The sequence below is a fragment of the Narcine bancroftii genome, chromosome 2, assembly GCF_036971445.1.
Source record: "Narcine bancroftii isolate sNarBan1 chromosome 2, sNarBan1.hap1, whole genome shotgun sequence".
NCBI classification, from domain to species: Eukaryota; Metazoa; Chordata; class Chondrichthyes; order Torpediniformes; family Narcinidae; genus Narcine; species Narcine bancroftii.
Window position 1 is genome coordinate 92,464,059 of NC_091470.1, and position 22,091 is coordinate 92,486,149.

The following is a 22,091-nucleotide window of genomic DNA, read 5'->3' on the forward strand; positions in this document are numbered from 1 at the left end:
CAGAATTTACATGCCTGTAGAAAGCGGTTGTGGTGGAGGGAGTACATTCGGATTGGAGGGCTGTGACGAGAGATGTCCCTCAAGGACCAAATTCCTGCTTTTCAGATGTTTACTAATGACTTAGATGAGGGCAAGAAGGGTGGGTTGGCAAGTTTTCAAATGACACAAAGGTTGGTGGTGTTATGGATAGTCTGGAAGATTGTAGAAGATTGCAGAGGGACATTGATAGGATGTAGAACTGGGCTGAGAAGTGGCAGATGGAGTTCAATCTGGAGAAGTGTGAGGTGGTACACTTTGGAAGGATAAACTCCAAGGCAAAGTTAAAGGTAGGATTCCTGGTCGTGTGGAAGAGCAGAGGATCTTGGTGGGGGGGGGGGGGTTTCCATATCCACAGTTGCCTCTCAGGTAGACAGGGTAGTTAAGAAAGCTTATGTGGTGTTAGCCTTCATAAGACAAGGGATTGAGTTTAAGAACTGCCAGGTAATGATGCAGCTCAACAAAACTCTGTTTTGACCACTTATGGAGCACTGTGTCCAGTTCTGGTCACCACATTATAGGAAAGACGGGGAAGCATTGGAAAGGGTGCAGAGGAGATTGATCAGGATACTACCTGGTTTAGAGAGTATGCATTATGAGCAGAGATTAAAGGAGTTAGGGCTTTTCTCTTTGGAGAGAAGGATGATGAGAGGAGACATGATATCAATATACAAGATATTAAGAGGGATGGATAGAATGGACAGCCAGTACCTCCTTTCCAGAGCACCACTGCTCAATACAAGAGGGCATGGCTTTAAGGTAATGGGTGGGAAGCCCAAAGAGATATTAGAGGAAGGTGTTTTATTACCCATGGAAAGGTGGATCAGTGGTGGAGGCAGGTACATTGGTGAAATTCAAGAGATGACTGGACAAGCATATGGATGAATTTAAAGTATAGTGTTATGTGGGAGGCTGGGTCTAAAGGTTGGCACAACATTGTGGGCTAAAAAGCCTGTACTGTGCTGTACTGTTCTAAGACAGTAAGCACTATTTTTAACTTCTAACATTCCAGAAAGGTACATCTCATATATCTGATGATCCATCTTAATGGTGCACTGAAGATTAAAATAGCAAAGGGCAAGTACCTACAAAAATAATATTTACAGTGGTGAAAGAATGCTGACACTGGAAAGCAAAAAAACATGATGTAAAATGTCAGTCGGCTAGTCAGTATCTGTGGAATGTGAAGCAATCAATGTTTTGGAACTGGAATTCTGAGCTCAATGTGACCATATCTATGGTGATGCAATGCTATTGGCCCACAGCCACAGCAATCTGGGGTCTTGTTTGAAGTAGGTGAACCAAAGTAGAGCCTTTTCAGGCTCTCCTGCCAGATATAACCAACTTGAGGATGGTCTCCACTGGATCTAGTTAGCAACTTTTGGACACAACATTAATAGTGCATTCTATTCTAGACATTGTGATTATACATATTACTGGTGTAGTTGGATGATAAGTTTGGTTGAGAATCAAAATCAATGATTTTGGGAAACAACTTTCGAGAGTTTACACCCAGAATATTTAAACATTTAAGTCCAGCAATAGTCTGATCCTCATCTCAAACACATATAGGAGTCAAATGTTTGCCAAGCTTCTGACTGCCCAGGAACACATTTCAAACCTTCCATTTTGTCCACGTACACCACCACTGTAGAACTGATGCCACTAGAGTTTGTGAGTGACCGTTAAAGATTCAGTAGCATGAGCCACAGCGAGCCAGGAAGTTTCCTCTGTGTCTTGGCCATGTACCCCCCACAACCAAAGTACCAGGGATAATTGAGAAACAGTAATGTACTGTTTCTGGAACTATGCCTCTGCGCAATGATTGAGCCCAAGAAGCGATAAAATGATCAGGCTATTAGGTATTTGTCTTCTAGGTTAGCCTGATATTCCAAAATATTGTTTTATATTTTTTTTTGTTCACAGGATATGGGCATCACTGGCAAGGGGCACAATGACTGTAGTTTCCCCTGGACAATCTATCGAGGTTTCATCCTTGAACTGCAGCAGAAGCCATTCCCCCAGAAAAACACTGAAGACAACATTTCAAAAGGCAAGTAACAAAACTAAAGAATGCAGTAGAGAGCATATAACTTCAGTCTTTTTTTTTTACCTTGGATGACTTTTGAACCTGATCTCCGATATAAATCTTGCGGAATTGTTCGAAGAAGCTGAGCATGGCCAATTCCAATTTCTCATTGCCAGCTTGAGCCAGTCGAGAGTCAGTCAAGTTCATTAGCTGCAAAACTCTGCACAGGAACCATAAAACAGTCAGATGATTCACACTGCAATCAACATCTCCAAGCTACTCCTAAAGCAGATGCTGAAGGATTAATTCATTGACAAAGATCACAGGAACAATGGCGCAGTAACAGAGGAGCCCTGAACAAGTTCAAACTCAAGCCACAAGAGCTGTGCAATTTAAAAGATAATTAACACCTGATTCTCTGATGTGCTGTTTAGAGAGAAATGTACTACTTTCCTGATCTGATCAATAGGTGATGCCAAAGCCACAATACAGAACATGACTACTGAAATGTACTGGCAAACTAGCCAGGCACATAATGATTGTTACCTTAAAAGGGGTAAAATGGGGCAAGTGCAAGGCATCTATTAACATAGGAAATTTAAATGTGAGAAATTAATTCTAAATCAACCTTGCAACCACTGACGAATCAAACCATGAGCTGATATTGCTGCACTCACAAAACCTATTTCAGACAACTTGTCCTTCACCTCCATCACAAACACACCGCCAGGATAGATGACACAAAAGTTGGAGGAAGTCGCCTTGGGAGGCAACAGTAACAGCGTCAACTCCAGATCTCACAAATTATTTGAGGCAGCAAGCCAAATGTGGACAAGGTTCTCTAGTCTCACTGAGCTAACGAATCTCATCTAGGGTATGAAACCAGCAATGAAACTAGCAATGGCACAGAATGTTGAACGGAGGACCAATATCCATGCTCAAAAGTGGCTCAAAAGCACCACCAACAACTGAATTAGCCAAGCCCAGAAAGGGACCAAGACCATATCTGTAAAGCAGAGAGGTACCATAGTCAACCAAAAGTGCCACATGCACCACAGAAAATTTACAGCACAGGACATTTAACACATTGTACCGATGCCACCTGAAAAAGAGCTACTCAGCCAAACTGCACCTTGCAGTTCTAGAGGTCACGGCTCTTCAAATGTATATTCATATTTTCTAAATGCAGAGTTTGCATCTTTATACCTTCCTTTTAGGCCCTACTATTCACTTTTCTCTTCTTTAATCCTGCTACTAATTACTGAAGAGGAATGGATAACAGGGGTTTTAATGTATAGGTATATGCCGCTTAACGGTCTGTGAAATTGGGTGTTATACAATGTGGATGCAGTGCAAACACCATATTATATACTTAGCAAAGCTATGTGGGATACAGTGTGTACCTGTAAGCTTTTTATTTGTAAGTACGTATCAGTGTGGGGACCGACATGTGGCTTTAGGGAGAGCATGGAGCAGTGGGATCAGTGCTGGTACTGACAAAGGACTGTGGGAAGTTCGAGAAATAAGGGTGCAAATTTAATATGGGCACTTAACTCTCAAGCATGCTCCATCTGAAGATTTACACATGCACACAGGAATCAAGATGGTCACGCCCAGCCTACTGACCCCAGAACATCGACTGAAAGGTAAGTACACAGAGGTTGGCTCTTACATGCCCTCTATCCCTGTTATAGTTTCTCAAGTACAACAAATAACTATGACGAAAAAAAGATTTGATTAAAAAGTTTGCTTTAAGACTTTGGTACTCCATGCATGTGGACAAAATTCCGGCACGTCCATTCCGAGATGCAATAAATACTTCGGTTCTGATTACGGTCGTAAGTCGGGGACTACCTGTCCATACTGGTAGATGTTGGGCTGCATGACACAACAATGTGGAAAATTTGCAGATTTATTTTGCACACAAGGAACATTCCAACGTGGCCAATTGCTGCCCAGTTTACTCTAAATCAAAGTGATGGTAGGTGGGACTTTGACGGTGCTATCATACAACATTCACCAATAATCTGATGGAGTGAAACATGAAAATCTGCAGATGCTGTAATTGCGGTAAAAAACCAGAAATTTTCGAGCAACACAGCCAGTCTCGCAGCATCCATCCGAGGTAAAAATATATTATTCATGTTTCAGGACTGAGACCTTCCTCAAGGTGTAAGCAAAAACAGGATGGTGTCAGAATAAAGTCTAAAGAATGGGAGGGGGAGAAATTCAGACCAACAAGAGGAAAGGTGAGAATTGATTTTAGCTCTGTGAAAGGAGACAGGAAAAAAGGAAGAGAGAAAGAGAGAGAGGTGAGCAAAAGGTGCAGAGGAAGAAAGAGGTGGGGGGGGGGAGGAGTTAACGGAAACCGACACGATATTAATGCCATTTGGTTGGAGGGTGCCCAGATGGATGAAGTGTTCTTTCTCCAATTTGTGGGTGGTCTCAGTCTTGCCGTGCATAAAACCAAGGTCAGCAAACGTGATGTGGATTGTGGAGGATCACGTGAACTCTCCAACTAGAACATGGATTGTGGAGGGTCAGTGAGCCTGAGATCAGAAGTGACCTTTGAGCAAGTCGGGTGAATGAGCCCTGCATTGTAAAAGCACGTGAAGCCTGCTCGTCCTCTTTTTCTGCTGCCTCGAGACCATCACTAAAGTCTAGGTTGCAGAACACGGGCTACACCAGTTCATTTGATATACCTGTTAGTTGAAATTAATTTACTATTAATTAGTGTGCTGTTCCTGTGGGTGGATGGGTATTCTGTGTTTAACTCTTGCATTCCCAACTGGGAGTTGAGAATGTTTAGCAGTGATTTATTTGCACCTGATGTATTGTCATTTGTAATTTTTGAGTGTGTGTCCTTTTTGTCTTTAATTACAAAGAGTGAGTTCACAATGTTTATTCATAACGTGTCCAGCCTTGATTCTCTTTGAACCTGTCGAACCTATTCTGAACACAACAGCAAGGAAATGGGATGGGGAATTGAAATGGGTGGCCACTGGGAGATGCAAGCTATTGACACGGACAATGCTGAGGTACTCAACAAATCTCCCAGTCTGCGTCCAGTTTCTTTGACATAGAGGAGACCACAATGAGAGCACCAGATCCAGTAGGTGACGCCTGCAGATTCACAAGTGAAATGTTGCTATTTGGGGTGAGGTGGTGATGGAGAAGGTGTGGGCAAAGTGGAGCATCTCCTGTGGTCACAGGGGTAGAAGGCAAGGGGACACATGATGGGGATGTCCTGTTTGGATTTCAAGACAACTCAACCTCTGATCTCATCACAAAATAGATTCAAACATGGATCCAAAAGCTGAGAGACTGCCCTCAACATCAAGTCAGCACTTGAAGAATGTGCTTCAAGGACACAAGGTGTCCAAGGAAAAATGAAGAAAATGAGGAAGATGGTAGAGTTACTGGAAGCCAATCAGCTCAGTGTCCAGAGTACAATAATCTTTAGCTGGTTCAAATTCTTTCCACCACAATCTCAAAAGTGGAGATATTTTGTGAATGATTTTATCAATAATCAGAAGAGGAAGTCAGAGTACTCTTGAAGCATGACTAAAGATAGGGGCTAATGTGGAAAGTAACATGGCCCCACACAAGTGCAACGCCATGGCCATTTCTTATTCTCACATTTTCTAAGGCCATAAAAGATGAACATACAGCCCTTCATGACTTTGACACGTCAAGGAATATCATCAATCCAATTCCCCCACTTATTTCGCTATTGCCTACTCTCTCACTTGCCCATCAACTCCCCCCAAATTCTCCTATCAAACCTGTTTACAGTTGGAGTATAATGGTCGAAAAACTTTCCAGCCAGGATTTTTCTGGAATGTAGGAGGAAATCTACTTGATCATGGGGAGAATGTGCAAACTCCAGAAAGACAGCATCTAAGGACAGAATTATACTGGCGATCCCTGGAGCCGAAAGGCAAGAGTCCATTTGCTTTACCATCAACCAATTTTAGGATCCCCTGGACGCATTACATCACATTAGCACAACCTCCAGATTTATGAACACAACTAAACTTTCTTTCAATAATTAGCATAATGTTCAGAGGCTTAAATGGAGCTTAATGTGCAGCACCATTGTGGGCACAATTACCACATCCTTGCAAGCAGGCAGAGAAGGAGGGAAACTAGATTTGCAATTAACTCACCGGCAAACTAGCTCTCCATCCATGGAATCCTGCTCGTCTGTGCTAGCAAAGGAAACCCGACCCCCAATCACTGCCCCAATGATGTACACCAGCCACGTCAATCGACCTGAGAAAAGATTTATGTCCATAAATCATTTCATCCACCATAGATAAGGTATACACTACTTCCAATCACAGAAAAGCTGGAGAAAAAAATTGTCTACCTACCCTTTGCGATATTAACTTTATGAGCAAAACCTTTGGAGTGCTGGTCTTACAACAGGATATGAATGTAGGCATTAGTTACACCATGCAATTGGGATCATTTCAGATAAAAAAGTCAGTTTGTACATGCTTACAGAACCAAAGATTTATACTGATATTTATATTTAGCTCAATGTACATAAGCAATGAAATTCTCGCCTGCTGCAGTTGAACAGATACCTTGTAAAAACTAGAAAAACAATTAAATAACAACCAGAATGGTATACTTAATTGAATTAGACACATTAAAATGAATAGAAAACAAATATTTGAGATGACGCATTACAAATAGTAAAACCCAAGAAGCAGCAATTACCTTCTTGCACAGCAACATCAATCGCACTAGCATTTGCACTTTGCAACAACTCCTGGTAGGTTTGAGCCGACTGATCAAAGAGCTGGACCAACAGAGCACAGGTCTTCTCGTATTCACAGCGGCCAATGGTAGAGAGCTGGTCGAGCTGCTGTTGAACAAGGCCAGTGTCATCCAGTGGGTCTTCCAGTCCATCCCTGTGGACAAAAACACATCTCAGCTCTCATTCTGAGCACCCACTTTCTCAATTTCATTTTTTTCCTCCAAACACACAATTCTTAAACCACATCAAATATAAACACCATTTTGCTAATATACATTTATTTTATTACAAGTTAATTTGAGCTTTGCCAGGATCACAATACCTCAGAATAATGTGAATTGATTCCAGTCTGGAGGTGATGTAGGATTTGGTGACCTCTGGTGTATACGTCTCCAACATGTGTGGCTCAGTGGCTTTGACATATGGTACCGAGGCAGCCAAGCGTTGCCACAAGCTCAGCAGGTAGTGCACACTGTTAGGGGCAAATTCCCAGTGCTATACAAGGGGAAGACATCAAAATGAAACATTAACTTCTAGAATTACCATTAGGTTAACTAAGCATCTTCTTGTGAACTGTGCAAAGCATTTAATTGTGAGTGATAAGCTCATTCATGAATCAAGTCCAATCACGAGTTCTGACAGAGAACAAGTTGGTTCAAATAAAAGAACGATTTAACCAGCAGAAAGCATTTTACTGGAGGAACTCGAGCATCATTATTTTGGGCTGGAATCTTCCATCAAGACTTAAACTATTTCAGCCCAAAATGTTGACTATTCTTTTTCTCCCATTGATGCCATTCGACCTTCAGTTCTCCAGCAGGATGATTTTTGCTCAACATTCTAGTGTCAGCATCTCATGCATTTTTATTTAAAGATTTATTTTATTTACAGCGCAGTGGAATCCGATTCCAACTATTTAAACCCACGCTGCCCAATTACACCCAATTTAACCTACAACCCCATACGTTTTTGAAGATGAGAGGAAACTGAAGCACCCAGGGAAAACTGACGCATGGGGACACAAACAAACTCATTACAGACACCACTGGATTCAAACCCGGGCAGCTGGCGCTGTAACAGAGTTGCAGTTACCGGTACCCTAGGCGTGCCATACACTGCATCTCAAGTAAGCGTTAGACTTCAAATTTAATTTTAATTTCCAAATAATTTTTACTTGTGCCCTACTATAATGTCTTAAAACTCAGGTTTTCCAAACATAATGATGCTTCTTTCATGCAATGTCGACTGCAGAAGGGAATGATGTATGTACAATCAAACTCCAATATTAACCCAAAGACCCTGCTAATCCAAGTAACAATATTATTAGCATGGATTGACAGCTCATAGGAAGCTGCCATTTGTGGACTGACTTGCCATGTGTTGTTCCCAGCTCAAGTTGGGCAGTGACAGAGCACAAAGCCATCCAAGACGAATACAAAATACAGGCACAGAACCCTGAAAGGCAACTCACCGTCGCAACCTACTTACACTTTCTTCTCCCTTGTCCCCACCAATTGTCCCCTGTGACTGCTGGAGATGCTCCACTTGTGCCCACACCTCCTCCCTCTCAACTATTCTGGGACCCAAACAGTCCTTCCAAATGAAGCAACATTTCACTTGTGAATCTGCAAGGGTTCTTGATCCTCCAAAATATTCAGTCTGGAAATTAAACTGGAGGTGGTCATCTACTACAATGCTCCTGTTGTGGTCTCCTGTACATCGGAGAGACTTGGCACAAACCGGGAAATTGCTTTGTTGAGCACCTTGATTCTGTCCACTGACATTGTCTGTCCACAGTCATATGCACTGCCAGACTGAGACCACTTGCAAATTGGAGGTGCATCACCTGATCTCCCATCTGAGCTCCCTCCAACCAGATGGCATTAACATCAACCTCTCTGATTTCTGTTAAGAAAATCTCTGGTTTCCTCCTCCTTTTTTCCTCCCAATCTTCTTCCCTCCAGTCCTCTCTCTCTCTCTCTTCTCCCTTTGTCTTCTTTCAGAGCCAAAATCAATTCTCACCTCTTCTCCTATCATATCCAATTAACACCTTTTGGCTGTTGTTCTGGACTCCTCCTTCCCCCCCCCCCCTTCCATTCTTTCCCCTTTCTCTCTTGTCTTTAATAAACATGTCTGCCTACTTTTTGCTTATACCCTGAAGGCCTCAGGCCTGAAACGTTAGTAATACATCTTTACCTCCTCTGGACACTGCAAGACCAGCTGAGTTCCTCCAGCATTTCTGTGTGTTTTTAATACTTTCACCATCAGTCATCTATTCCATAAAGAAAATCTATCTTGATAAACATCTCCAGAGAGGTAGCTGGTAAATGTACCTGTAGGCTAGTCACAGTGAAATTGGCCACTAGGCGGATGACTTCGGGGTAGTTTTCAACTTTCACCAGCTCTCCCAGTTGATAATTGCTCTTCAGCCGAGCCAATAACCGGCAGAACTCATGGTAATTGTTCGGGTCAGACAAGCTCTACAATAGAAGTTGTAGTTTCACATGCATACAACTGAAACAAGTGACATTACCAGACGCAAGGATGAAAGCCAGAATGGTTTACATATGGTTAAGACTTCAACATTAAACAGAATACATGTGTGGCATCTTCTAGTAAAACAATACAAATCCAAAAAAAAACAAACAAGTCTAAATATTTCAATAATAACTCAACTGAGGAAGCCTACATGTTTAGCCATTGAAGTATGAGAGTACACCTATTCATTTACAAATATACCATCACTAAGGAAAATTCTTTCCTAATTATTCTCCCAAACCCTGCGGCTGTAGAACAAAGATGACAGGTGAAGCAAATAATGGAATTGTCCAGAAGAGAAAATTTGTAAAGGCAAATGTACGAGATGCACGTGTATCTGCAGCAAGAGCGAAGAGCTTACTTTGTCCACACCTCTCAGCCCACAATGGTCAATGGCACTTCAATTATATTTTCCTTTCTTCTTGAATTAAAAATCACAATTCTTGTCCTTGTAGACAAAATGAAGCTCACCATCTAGAGGAACCCATGGCCTTACAGTCAGAAGCTACTGTCCCACGGAGACACAATCTCAGTGCAAATCACAAAACAGCTCTGGGGATTTCATATTTATAAAGAAAATTCACTTCGAAGTTTCTCTTTCACTACCTGTAGGATAAGAAATCAGTCACCTGTGGGTTTTCTAAAACCCTCTTCACTCCATCCACCAAGTGAGACAGGAACTTTGCTCGCTCTGCATTGTTAAACAGTGACCTCCGAACTGAAGCGATCTGTACTAAACAAGACAAGACCTGCAAGAAAGAAGAGCAGTAGTCAGAAAAAAGATCTTGGCATGAGCACTTTTATTCAGTTGTTCGGATTTACTAAGGTTCCTCATGTTTGAGGGACTTTTCAATTTGTATAGTGAAAGATTACTGGGGGCAAAGGGAAGCATTCTGCAGTACCATAAGCAACAGAAATTGTAGGAAATATTCACCACTTGATAGATTGGAGGCTTTCAAACTAAGTAGCTTTAAAATAGAAACATTATTCTTGGCAGGCAGATCTGCTAAAAATACAGATTTAGAAATGTTTTAATTTTAAATTTTAGACATACAGCACAGTACAGGCCCTTTTGGCCACAAGCCCTTTCCGCCCAATTACACCCAAAAAACCTACAATCCCAGTACAAAACTTCTGGAAGTAATTGAGAACTCTGCCTGAAAATGGTAGTGGAAGGAGCTTTAACTGTAACTTTCACATAAAACTGGTTAAACATTAAACAAAGATTTTGTTTTTAAAGCTTTGGGGAAAATAACGATTTAGAATTTACCACTAATTTATCTGGCACAGACACAATGAGCTGATTAGCCTCTTTTCCTGGCAGATGGGTAACCATTCAAAAATCACAAATAATGATTTTAGTTGTCTAACCACAACCTTTCCAGTGAAGGGTTTGAAATGTTTCCAAGCCTTGCACTTTAACATTGTACAGATTGCACTGGCCTTCTGAGGTTTATGAACAGGCAAGGTCACCGTAGTAATGAATTGTGTATCTTTATGTTAATAGTTTTACAATGAAGTAATGTGAACAAAATCTCAAGTTTGGCCATTATGGGAATGATGGCACTGGGAAAAATTCAAATATAATCCAACACCATGTTAATTCATTCAAATTTAGAGCCCTGCAGAAGATCGATCTGAACAGAATATTTTAGTCATATAGACCCATGCATTAAAGGAATGATTTACTGTAACATGTAGGTACTCACTAGCACCTTGCAGGTTACTGCCTTTGATAACCAACAGGATAATTGTGTCAGTGTGTCATCATCCATGTGTGACAGTGAATGTATATGACGCTATAGCAAAGATACCACAGTGAAGGCAATGGTGCAAGTGGAAAGTGTAAGTAACAATGTACAATGATGGGAATGTATGGACATGACACCAAGGATGTGAAGAGACTTCGAATGGTTTTCTTTTTTGTAAGTAATTTATTGTAAATAAAATCTATTTTTGGAAAAATGGCAAGATATTCTATTATCAGAAATATTATGACTTGATGCTTTATACCTGCACATATCAATGATGAGAACTAGTCCACAGAATTCAACTTGAATATGTACCAGACTTCACTATAATTAATAAATTGGAACTGTCAGCACATGGAAACAGGATAAAGGATCAATGAACTACAAAGAAAAATAATCTCTGCACCCATTTGAACCCAACATCAACAAGCATGCTTAGGACAGCAACTTCAATGCAACAACAAAAAACAGCTGAAGGCTTGACAGAGTAATCCTCAGACAACAAGGGACCCAGAACAAAAGAGGACACAAGGAGGAGTCAGATTTGGGGAAGTTTTAATATGGTCAGTGACACATGAAGGCATGAGGGTAAGGAGAGCGCAGAATTAAAACAGTCAACACCGAAGAAAGACGTCTGGGGAGCGCTGGATACTGCAGGGGTTAGAAAAAAGGCATCATATATTCATGATGCAATTTCAAAACAAACTACAGTAAAAAAAAACCCTTACTATCCAGCACCTATGGGGATCGTTCAATGCCAGAAAAGTGAATTTCCTGGTTATTTGAGACTGCATGTTGTATGAATAGAGAAGTTTTAAACTTCCTGATTTTCTTATACCCTAATTATTTTCTGTAATTTTTTTTGCCAGTAGTTTGAGGCTACTGGCTGCTTGAATCTGGATAATAGGGATTTTACTGTACAGGTTTTGGGGCACAGCAGTTAATAAGGATGAAAAGAGATATTAAAGGTTCTGAGGTAAGAGACAGCAAAGTGGAGCTCAGCTGTGATCTTGAATGGCACCACAGACTCAGCAGGCCAGAAATCAGTCTCCTGCTGCAATTGCTTGTGTTCAATAGAAGAATAATGTTTTGAGTTCTGGATGCCAATTAATGTAGGCAGCTTGTCGAATGTACTAGAGTAACAGAGCATGGAGATGACAGAGGTGTTAGTTAAAGGCAGATTGAGACAAGTGGAAAAAAAGAAATTTTCTGAATGGGTAGAGGATGAAGTGCAGCACAGACTTCATGATACAAAATCAAGAGCATGAGTTGAAATAAATTGATCAAAGATTAAAGAGATGGTTTTTCACCCAGAGGGTAGCTGTAAAAGACATCCTAATATCTTTTCTCCAACTGCCAAAAACAATGGGCTGAATTATATTGTTGTGGTGGCGCATATCCTCATGGCAAACCGACCCCGCTTGTATCGCCACGTGGTGGGGCAGCCATGGGGAAATTGCGTCGTCAGAGGTTTCTCTCTGACTCTAGCATCTCTTCCAGCGCGCACCCTGGGCAGCGATTATGACGTTACAATGCACCAGGTGACTGAGCTCGTGCTGCCCTTAAAGGGGCATGCTGAATTTGAATAAAAACAGTCGTTAACGATCTTCAATGTAGCAGCAATGATTTCCTTCATCTCCTGCAAGTTCCACATCGTCTATCTGGACCCAGCGAACAATGAACGCAGCCGAGGTGAAGGATGTCGCCCTCAAACTCCCCCCCCCACCCCCACCTTTTCTGGCCCCATCACCCACAGACATGGTTCAGGCAGGCAGAGGCACAATTCCACCTCTGCAACATTTCAGGCAATGCCACAGAATTTTACCACGCCATGGGTGCGCTGGATCAGGACATGGCGGCGAGGGTGGACGACATCATTCACTGGCCACCAGCAGTGGGCAAGTATACCACCCTCAAAAATCTACTCCTGGGGAAGTTTGGCCTCACTCCCCAGCAGTGTGCTTTCAGGCTCTTACACCTGGATGGGTTGGGGGATCGCAACACCTCAGCCCTCATGGACGAAATGCTGGCCCTGGCAGAGGATCATGAGCTGTGTTTCCTCTTCCACCAGATATTCCTTAACAGATGGCAAAAGATATCCGGCTCCATCTGCCCGAAGAGGACCTTTCCGACCCCCGCAAGGCCGCAGCCCGGGGAGATGCCCTCCAGCGCGCCAAACAGGAGAACGAGGCACCCTCAGCCAAGTCTCCAAGCCGGGGCCCCGCCGTCTGCAGGATACCCCCAAGAACAAGCCAGTCAACGTGGTGCCTTTATCACTAGCACTGGGGAGTGAAAGGCCGCATGCCGCCAACCCTGAGACTTCAAGCCAACCCTGCGACTTTCAGGGGTATGGCCAGGCAAATTGCCATTGATGGCTGCCACGGTTGGCCATGTGAACAGCCTCCTTTATATCACTGACAAGTCCACAGGTCGCTGGTTCCTGGTGGACACAAAGGCGGAGCTGAGCATCCTCCTCCCCTACAGCGCTGGAAACTCAAACCCAGACCTCCGGTCCAACCCTGCGGGCTGCCAATGGTTCCGCAATCGAGACCTATGGTGGCACCCGTCGGGCACAGATACAGTTCGGGGATGAAAAGTTCACTTGGAGATTTGTCCTGGCCTCGGTGGGCACCACGCTGTTAGGGGCTGACTTCCTAAGGGCTCATGGTCTGCTGCTGGACATGAGGGGCAGGAGGCTGCTCATCGCCTGCACCTTTCGCTCGGTGCACCTGGGCACGGTGGATGACGACAAACCCAAAAATCGCCTTGGTAGCCAACACCACAGACAAGCTCGCCAAGATCCTCAGTGAGTTCCTTGCCACCCTGGAGCCACGCTTCAACGTCGACTTCCCCCGCCATGGAGTTTTCCATCACATCTCCACAAAAGGCCCCCTGCTGCACACCAGAGCTAGACGTCTGCCACTGGAGAAGCTAAAACAGGCAAAGGAGGAATTCTCCAGGCTCCAGGAGTTGGGCATCGTTCAGCGGTCAGACAACGCTTGGGCGGCGCCACTGCACATGGTCCCGAAGTCATCAGGAGGTTGGAGGCCCTACGGAGACTAGAGATGGCTAAATGACGCAATGACTCCAGACCGGAACCCGATACCCCAAATCCAGGACTTCGTGGTCAACCTCCACTGCACGCAGTTCTTTTCAAAGGTCGATCTGGTGCACGGATACCACCAGATCCCGGTCTACCCTGATGACGTTGGAAAGACCACCATTATCACCTCTTTTGGCTTGTTCAAATTCCTCTTTGGACAGATGCCGTTCAGGTTGAAAAACGTGGCCCAGATGTTCCAGCGCCTCATGGATGCAGTGGGTAGGGATTTGGCCTTAATCTTTATCTATCTAGATGACATCCTGGTAGCCAGCCGCAGCCGCAAAGAGCACAAGGTCCATCTCCGTACCCTGTTCGCCCGGCTGGCTGAATTCTGCCTCACGGTCAACAAGGCCAAATGCCAGTTTGGGAAACAGACATTGCTGTTCCTGAGGCACATGGTTGTCATGGGCCGCGTGGATGTCGTGGGTCCAGGGAGTTGCGGTTCCTGTTTACCATAGTGGACAGAGCAACAAATAAGCCATCCCGGTCCGTGAGGCGTCAGCGGAGACTGTGCTAGAGCCCTGGTCAGCTAGTAGATTGCCCGTTTTAGCATGCCGGCGCACATCACAAGCGACAGAGGCGTCCAATTTACATCCGCACTATGGTCGCAGCTGGAAAGGCTTTTAGGGGTAACACTGCACCACACCACGGCCTACCACACACAGTCTAACGGGTTGGTAAAAAATCCGCTCTGATGGCAAGACTTTTCGCCCCTGACTGGGTGGACAAGTTGCCCTGGGTTCTCCTTGGAACAGCGCCTAAGGAAGACCTGCAAGCCTTGTCAACAGAAATGGTTTATGGCACGGCATTCTCCCTGCCAGGCAAATTCTTCGGCCTGGAGGCCGAGACGACACACAATGAAGGTGAACGGCTTGCGGACCTCCGTAAATGACTGGGCAACCTAACCCCGCTGCCCCCATCGTACCATGGCACCCAACCTTCCCATTGACCGAAAGAACTGGATGTGGCACAATTCGTGTTCGTCCAGAGAGGACCACAGAGGGTCCCGCTGCAGTGCCTATACGAAGGGCCTTACAAGGTTCTCTGGTGGTCGGCTGCAACTTTCACTTTAGATGTGGGGGGCAGGGAAGAACTATTTCTTGTGGGCTGCTTAAAAGCCGCTCATTTAGACCTGTCATAGCTGGTGCAAATGGCCGCGCTCAAGCGTCGGGGCCGGCCGCCAAAGTGACAGGACGCGTAGCCGGTTCTTGGGGGGTGGGGGGGGAGTTGTGTGACAGCGCACATCCTCATGGCGAACCAGCCCTACTTGTATCACCATGTGGCAGGGCAGCCATGGGGAAATGGCATCGTCAGAGGTTTCTCTCTGACTCCAGCATCCCTTCCAGCGCGCGCCCTGGGCAGTGATTATGACGTCAGGTGACTGAGCTCATGCTGCCCTTAAAGGGGCGCACTGAATTTGAATAAAACAGTCGTTAATGACCACCAGTGTGGTAGCAGTGATTTCTTTCAGTTCCTGCAAGTGCCACATTGTAAATTTTATTCTATTCTCTGGAGCTGAAAAACATGGGCTTTGGCTTTTCAAATAATCTCCTGCAGTAATTTGATGCATCCAGCAATTAAATCTAAAATCATCAGCCTGGCTATATGAGGAAGTTGATAAGGCAATGGAACTAAAGCCAAGGGCACTGTGGAAGATGACAAGATGACCCCACATTGAAACAAAAACGCAAGACTGGAATCAAGGATATCACACATCTCATCCCTTGTCAGGAAGGCGCAATGACTGCACTTCCTGAGAAGACGAATGTGGGCACCATCATGACAAACTCCTACAGAAGCTAGATCAAGAACATCCTGGCCAGTGGCATCAGTCAGGTTCGGTTGCTGTTAAACATTGGGTCAGAGGTTAATCCACAGGACCAAAAAGTGGCAGAGAGGATCATCGATGTGAGCTACTGGGATCGTTGACTGAAGAGGGCATGCAAAATCATTGAGGATCCCTTCCACCCTGCACACAGCATCTTTCAGCTGCTCCTGTCGGGGAAGAGATCCAGGAGGATCAGAGCCAGGATCTCCAGGCTGAGGAACAGCTTCTTCCCATGGGCAGTGAGAATGCTGAACGACCAAAGGAACTGCTCACACTAACCACCTGAGACTTTCATATTCATAAAACAATATTTATTTGATATAGGAACACTTGTCCTGCTTATGTACTGTTTGCCTGTATTATGTCCGGTTGTGTGTCTGGCATCGAGGACCGGAGACCATTGTTTTGTTGGGTTGTACTTGTGCAATCAGATGACAATAAATTTGACTTGAACAGAGAGAGATAGGAGTAGTTACTCTTGTAAAAGACCAGGTAGATCAGGGTTGACAACACCCCATAGTCCATCACAAAGCACATCACTCTTGGCTTTGACCATGGTTCCTAGAACGCTTCCACCAGCGTTGTCTCCGCTCCATCCTCAACATTCATTGGAGCGCCTTCATCCCTAATGTCGAAGTACTCGAGATGGCAGAGGCTGACAGCATCGAGTCCACGCTGCTGAAGATCCAGCTGAGCTGGGTGGGTCACGTCTCCAGAATGGAGGACCATCGCCTTCCCAAGATCGTGTTATATGGCGAGCTCTCCACTGGCCACCATGACAGAGGTGCACCAAAGAAGAGGTACAAGGACTGCCTAAAGAAATCTCTTGGTGCCTGCCACATTGACCACCGCCAGTGGGCTGATATCGCCTCAAACCGTGCATCTTGGCGCCTCACAGTTCGGCGGGCAGCAACCTCCTTTGAAGAAGACCGCAGAGCCCACCTCACTGACAAAAGACAAAGGAGGAAAAACCCAACACCCAACCAACCAATTTTCCCCTGCAACCGCTGCAACCGTGTCTGTCTGTCCCGCATCGGACTTGTCAGCCACAAACGAGCCTGCAGCTGACGTGGACATTTACCCTCTCCATAAATCTTCGTCTGCGAAGCCAAGCCAAAGAAAGAAAGATGTCAAATAGATGTTGCAGATGAAAGCAAATTTTTGGGCTTTGAAGAAAGGTGGGCCTGTGGCAGGACACATACTTGTAGCGAACCGGCCCCGCTTGTACCATTAATTTTCTAAAACAAAAACAGTGAGTTTGCCCACAGTAGTAAAAGAGAAAAGAACAGTATGGAGGAAAGGGGACCTAAACTAGCTAGGAAGGGAAGATGAAATAAAGATCAACAGAATTGATGCTCCCTATGTTACTGCATCAAATCATGGTGAAATTCACAAATCTTTCCCTTTCGAGCCATCACATTCAATGAGGTGGTTTGGAATAGAACACTGGCCAGTGAATTTAAAGCACATTTATTTAAACAATTTAAAATTGTGATTCAAAGAAAACTATGATTGAAAGATTCAGATTTTCACATCAAGGAGCAATGCCTTTCGTTACAAGGCTGAATCTCATTTTAAATTTGGTACACCTGAAAATCTACCCTTGGCACCTCACTCAGCACAAACATCTCCAGCCAATTTCATTGCATTATTGGATGTTGTGCATTAAACACCTCTTCTGCAAGTTTGATAGTCTTCCAGTTCACAGCCTAGGGTCGCACTGAAAGAGAGATCTTGGAAGATAATGGCTCTCAATCTGAGAATGTAAATATAAGGTGTTAGAATCATCACAACTCCACAATTTCTCTCCTGGCTATCACATATTGGTCAAACTCCTTGCACCTCTATCAGAGAAAAGCACGACTCACCAGAGGGGACAGTGATGGAGGGATGGAATGGTACAAGTCGAAAAACAACTGCAGGGTTGATGAATCCAGGAAAGCTGTTGAAAGAAAGAGGAGGCTTTAACTCGGCAAACTTACAGAAAGAAGGAGATAAAAACATTACAAAGCGTAGCTAAGCACCTGCTTCTTGTTAAATGTGCAAGGCATGCATTACCGCCAATTCTCAAGCACTGGAATAGTTGCTGAAATATGTATCCTCCTCATTTAACTTTTCCTGACAAGCATCAGGCTAAAAGAACATTATATTTAATACAATTATACTTTGTTACAAGGAAAATCATTTATTCAAGTGGCAGGCAAGCTAATCTGTTCCCCTACAAATAGTAAAATTAGAACACCCCCTCTTGTTGGGCAGACTCACACTGAAATTGATATGTAACAAATTACTTATTCATTTGCAAAACTTATCATACCTGCAAAATGTCCCATTTGATTCACAGCCGATAAAGCACAATTGAAATGGAGTTTCCACTGGCATGTACCAAAGTACACAGAGGAAAGATCCCACAAACAGCAAACAAAATCAGCTACTTTTCTCTAAAGTGATTAATGAATTAATTCTTGCCAACCATACAAAATATTTTTTCCCCCATTGTGCATCTAGTACTGTCACGGGATTTTAAGACCACAAGACATAGGAGCAGAAATAGGCTATTTGGCCCACTGAAATTTGTCCTGCTATTTAATCATGATCTGATCCATTTTCCCACTCAGCCCCACTGCCCAGCCTTCTCTCCATAAAATTTGATGCCCAGGCCAATCAAGAACTGCCTTAATTACACTCAATGATTTGGCCTATACAATTGCCTGTGGCAATAAATTCCACAGATTTACCACCCCTTGGCTGAAGAAATTTCTCTGCATCTGTTCGACTTCAATCCTGAAGTTGAACCCTTTTGTCCTAGACTCTTCCACCATGGGAAACAACCATTCTACATCTACTCTGTCCATCAACTTCAATCCTGAAGTTGAATCCTTTTGTCCTCGACTCTTCCACCATGGGAAACAATCTTTCTACATCTACTCTGTCCATGTTCAAAATGTTTTAATGAGATCCCCCCTCATTCTTATGAACTCCAAAGAGTACAAGCCAAGAGCTGTCGCTCATTCCTGGAATCATTTTTGTGAACACCCTCTCCAATGTCAGCACATCCTTTCTTAAATGAGGATCCAAAACTACTCACGAAGAGGCCTCAGCAGGGCCTTAAAAATCCTCAACATCATATCCCTGCTCTTGTATTCTATTCCTCTTGAAACAAATGCCAGCATTGTATTTACCTTCTTCACCACTGTCCCAACCTGCAAGTTTACCTAGAAACACCTGGAGAAACTCAGCAGGTCAAATAGTGTCCTTTATAGCAAAGATAAAGATACATGACTGACATTTTGGGCTTGAGCCGTTCATCAAGATATAAAAGAATGTCGGCAGGTGTTTGAACAAAAAGGTATTGGGGGGGGGAAGAGGGGAAGGAAGTAACAGGTGGAGAAGGGAGGGAAGGCACAGCAGTGAACAGGGGGAGGAGGGATGGCTAGGTGAATAAAGAGAGAAGGGGGTGGAGAGCTGAGGGAAAGATAAAAGGGGTAGGGGAGGGGAGTGAGAAAGGAGAGCAGGTTAACAGAAACCGGAGAAGTGAATGTTAATGCCTTTCGGCTGGAGGTGTGCCCAGAAAGAAAATCAGATGTTGTTCCTCCAATTTCCACCTCCCACGCCTCCTCCACTTACCTTTTCATTTAGACAGTTTTTCATACCTTCAAGCCCAAAATGTTGGTTATGTATCTTTATCTTTGCTGAGTTTCTCCATCATTGTGTTTTTACATCAATCACTGTAGAGTTTCATGATTTACTGCAAGTTTACCTTCAGGCTATCGTTCACGAGGACTCCCTTTATATCCAGGTATTTACAGTTTTCTTCCCATTTAGAAAATAATCTGCCCATAATCTTTCTACCAAAGTTCATGAACGTACACATTCTGACATATTTCATTTGCCCCTTCTCTGCCCACTCTCCTCATCTGTCTAAGTCCTTCTGCAGCCTCCGTTTCCTCAATACTACCTGTTCTTCTACCGACCTTCGTTTTATCTGCAAACTTGGCTGCAAAGCCTTCATTCCATAATTTAAATCATTAATATACAACATAAAAAGAAGCAGCCCCAACTCCGACCCCTGTGGAACACCACTAACAACCAGTAGCCATCCTGAATATGATCCCTGTCGTCCAACTCTGCTTCCTGCCAATCACCCAATGCTGCACCCACACTGGTATGTAATATATCATGGGCTCTTATCTTCTCCATGAAAGACCTCAACAATGAAGACGTTGTTTACATCCGGTACCGCACGGATGGCAGTCTCTTCAATCTGAGGCGCCTGCAAGCTCACACCAAGACACAAGAGCAACTTGTTCGTGAACTACTTTTGCAGATGATGTCGCTTTAGTTGCCCATTCAGAGCCAGGTCTCCAGCGCATGACATCCTGTTTTGCGGAAACTGCTAAAATGTTTGGCCTGGAAGTCAGCCTATAGAAAACTGAGGTCCTCCATCAGCCATCTCCCCGCCATGACTACCAGCCCCCCCACATCTCTATCGGGCACACAGAACTCAAAACAGTCAACCAGTTTATCTACCTCAGCTGCACCATTTCACCTGATGCAAGGATCAACAAAGAGATAGACAACAGACTCGCCAAGGCAAATAGCTCCTTTGGAAGACTACACAAAAGAATCTGGAAAAACAATCACCTGAAGAAATACACAAAGATCAGCGTGTACGGAGCCGTTGTCATACCCACGCTCCTGTTCGGCTCCCAATCATGGGTCCTCTACCGGCATCACCTTCGGCTCCTAGAACGCTTGCATCAGCGCTGTCTCCGCTCCATCCTCAGCATTCACTGGAATGACTTCATCACCAACATCGGAGTACTCGAGCTAGCAGAGTCCGCAAGCATCGAATCCACGCTGCTGAAGACCCAACTGCGCTGGGTGGGTCACATCTCCAGAATGGAGGACCATCGCCTTCCCAAGATCATGTTATATGGCGAGCTCTCCACTGGCCACCGAGACAGAGGTGCACCAAAGAAGAGGTACAAGGACTGGTTAAAGAAATCTCTTGGTGACTGCTACATTGACCACCGCCAGTGGGCTGATATCACCTCCAACCGTGCATCTTGGTGCCTCACAGTTCAACGGGCTGCAACCTCCTTTAAAGAAGACCGCAGAGCCCACCTCACTGACAAAAGACAAAGGAGGAAAAACCCAACACCCAACCCCAACCAACCAATTTTTCCTTCCAACCGCTGCAACCGTGCCTGCCTGTCCCGCATCGGACTTGTCAGTCACCAATGAGCCTGCAGCAGATGTGGACATACCCCTCCATAAATCTTCATCCGCGAAGCCAAGCCAAAGAAGATCTTCTCATTGTCATGTCAAAGGCTTTTTGAAAAACCAAACACACTACATTCAATGCATTTCCTTTATCTTGACTGCTTGTCACTTCTAAGAATTTTAATTTGTGTTCGCATAGAAAGGCTGACTGACCCAGGGTTTAACAATCCAAAATATTGTACTTGAACAGCGCAACAATCCCCCAGTACTGAGCTGCAATATTTACTCTGAATTTGAGGTCAAGGCTCAGATGAGAGAGTAACCAAAGACTAGATGAGACCATCGAGCAAAATGCAAACATACAAGTACAATGTACCCCTGCATTGAAATTTTTACTTGCTACAGCCACATAGGTTCTTTACGTAAAACCCCTCAACTTCAATATACAATAAATAATCCCTGTAAGGAATGAGATATAATGATAATGTTGAATCATTAAAAAATTGTAGCAAATACATTGTAGAATGTACTTGCTGTATGAACTGAAATTCTAACCAGTTGCAGCCAAACAGGTACATTAAAACACCTGGGTTCCAACACCTTTGGGATAAGTGATGCCGGATAAGTGAATTTTCTGGTTGCCTGAGATTCTGTATTGTGTGGATTGGCAAACTAATGGAGAGCTGCGCCTTTTATTAGCTTCTGTATTTTTTATTTTCCTTGATTTTTTTGCCTGTTGTTTGAATTCTGGATAACAGGGATTTTTTTTTACTCTATTTCACTTAAAAATTGCATTAGTATACATTAAATTA

The 22,091-nt window shown here is 44.0% G+C and overlaps 1 protein-coding gene across 4 annotated transcripts in view; it reads right to left on the reverse strand.

Moving 5' to 3' along the window:
• xpo7 (exportin 7) overlaps positions 1-22,091 on the reverse strand; it is a 116,456-nt gene that overhangs the window by 46,712 nt on the left and 47,653 nt on the right. For all 4 annotated transcript variants that reach the window (XM_069917435.1, XM_069917436.1, XM_069917434.1 and 1 more), the window contains 7 exons: positions 17,922-17,995; positions 10,001-10,120; positions 9,167-9,313; positions 7,156-7,328; positions 6,794-6,987; positions 6,235-6,340; positions 2,150-2,285 (listed from right to left, as the gene is read on the reverse strand). In XM_069917435.1, the coding sequence (XP_069773536.1) occupies positions 2,150-2,285; positions 6,235-6,340; positions 6,794-6,987; positions 7,156-7,328; positions 9,167-9,313; positions 10,001-10,120; positions 17,922-17,995 (950 nt within the window). The remainder of the gene's footprint in view (positions 1-2,149; positions 2,286-6,234; positions 6,341-6,793; positions 6,988-7,155; positions 7,329-9,166; positions 9,314-10,000; positions 10,121-17,921; positions 17,996-22,091) is intronic.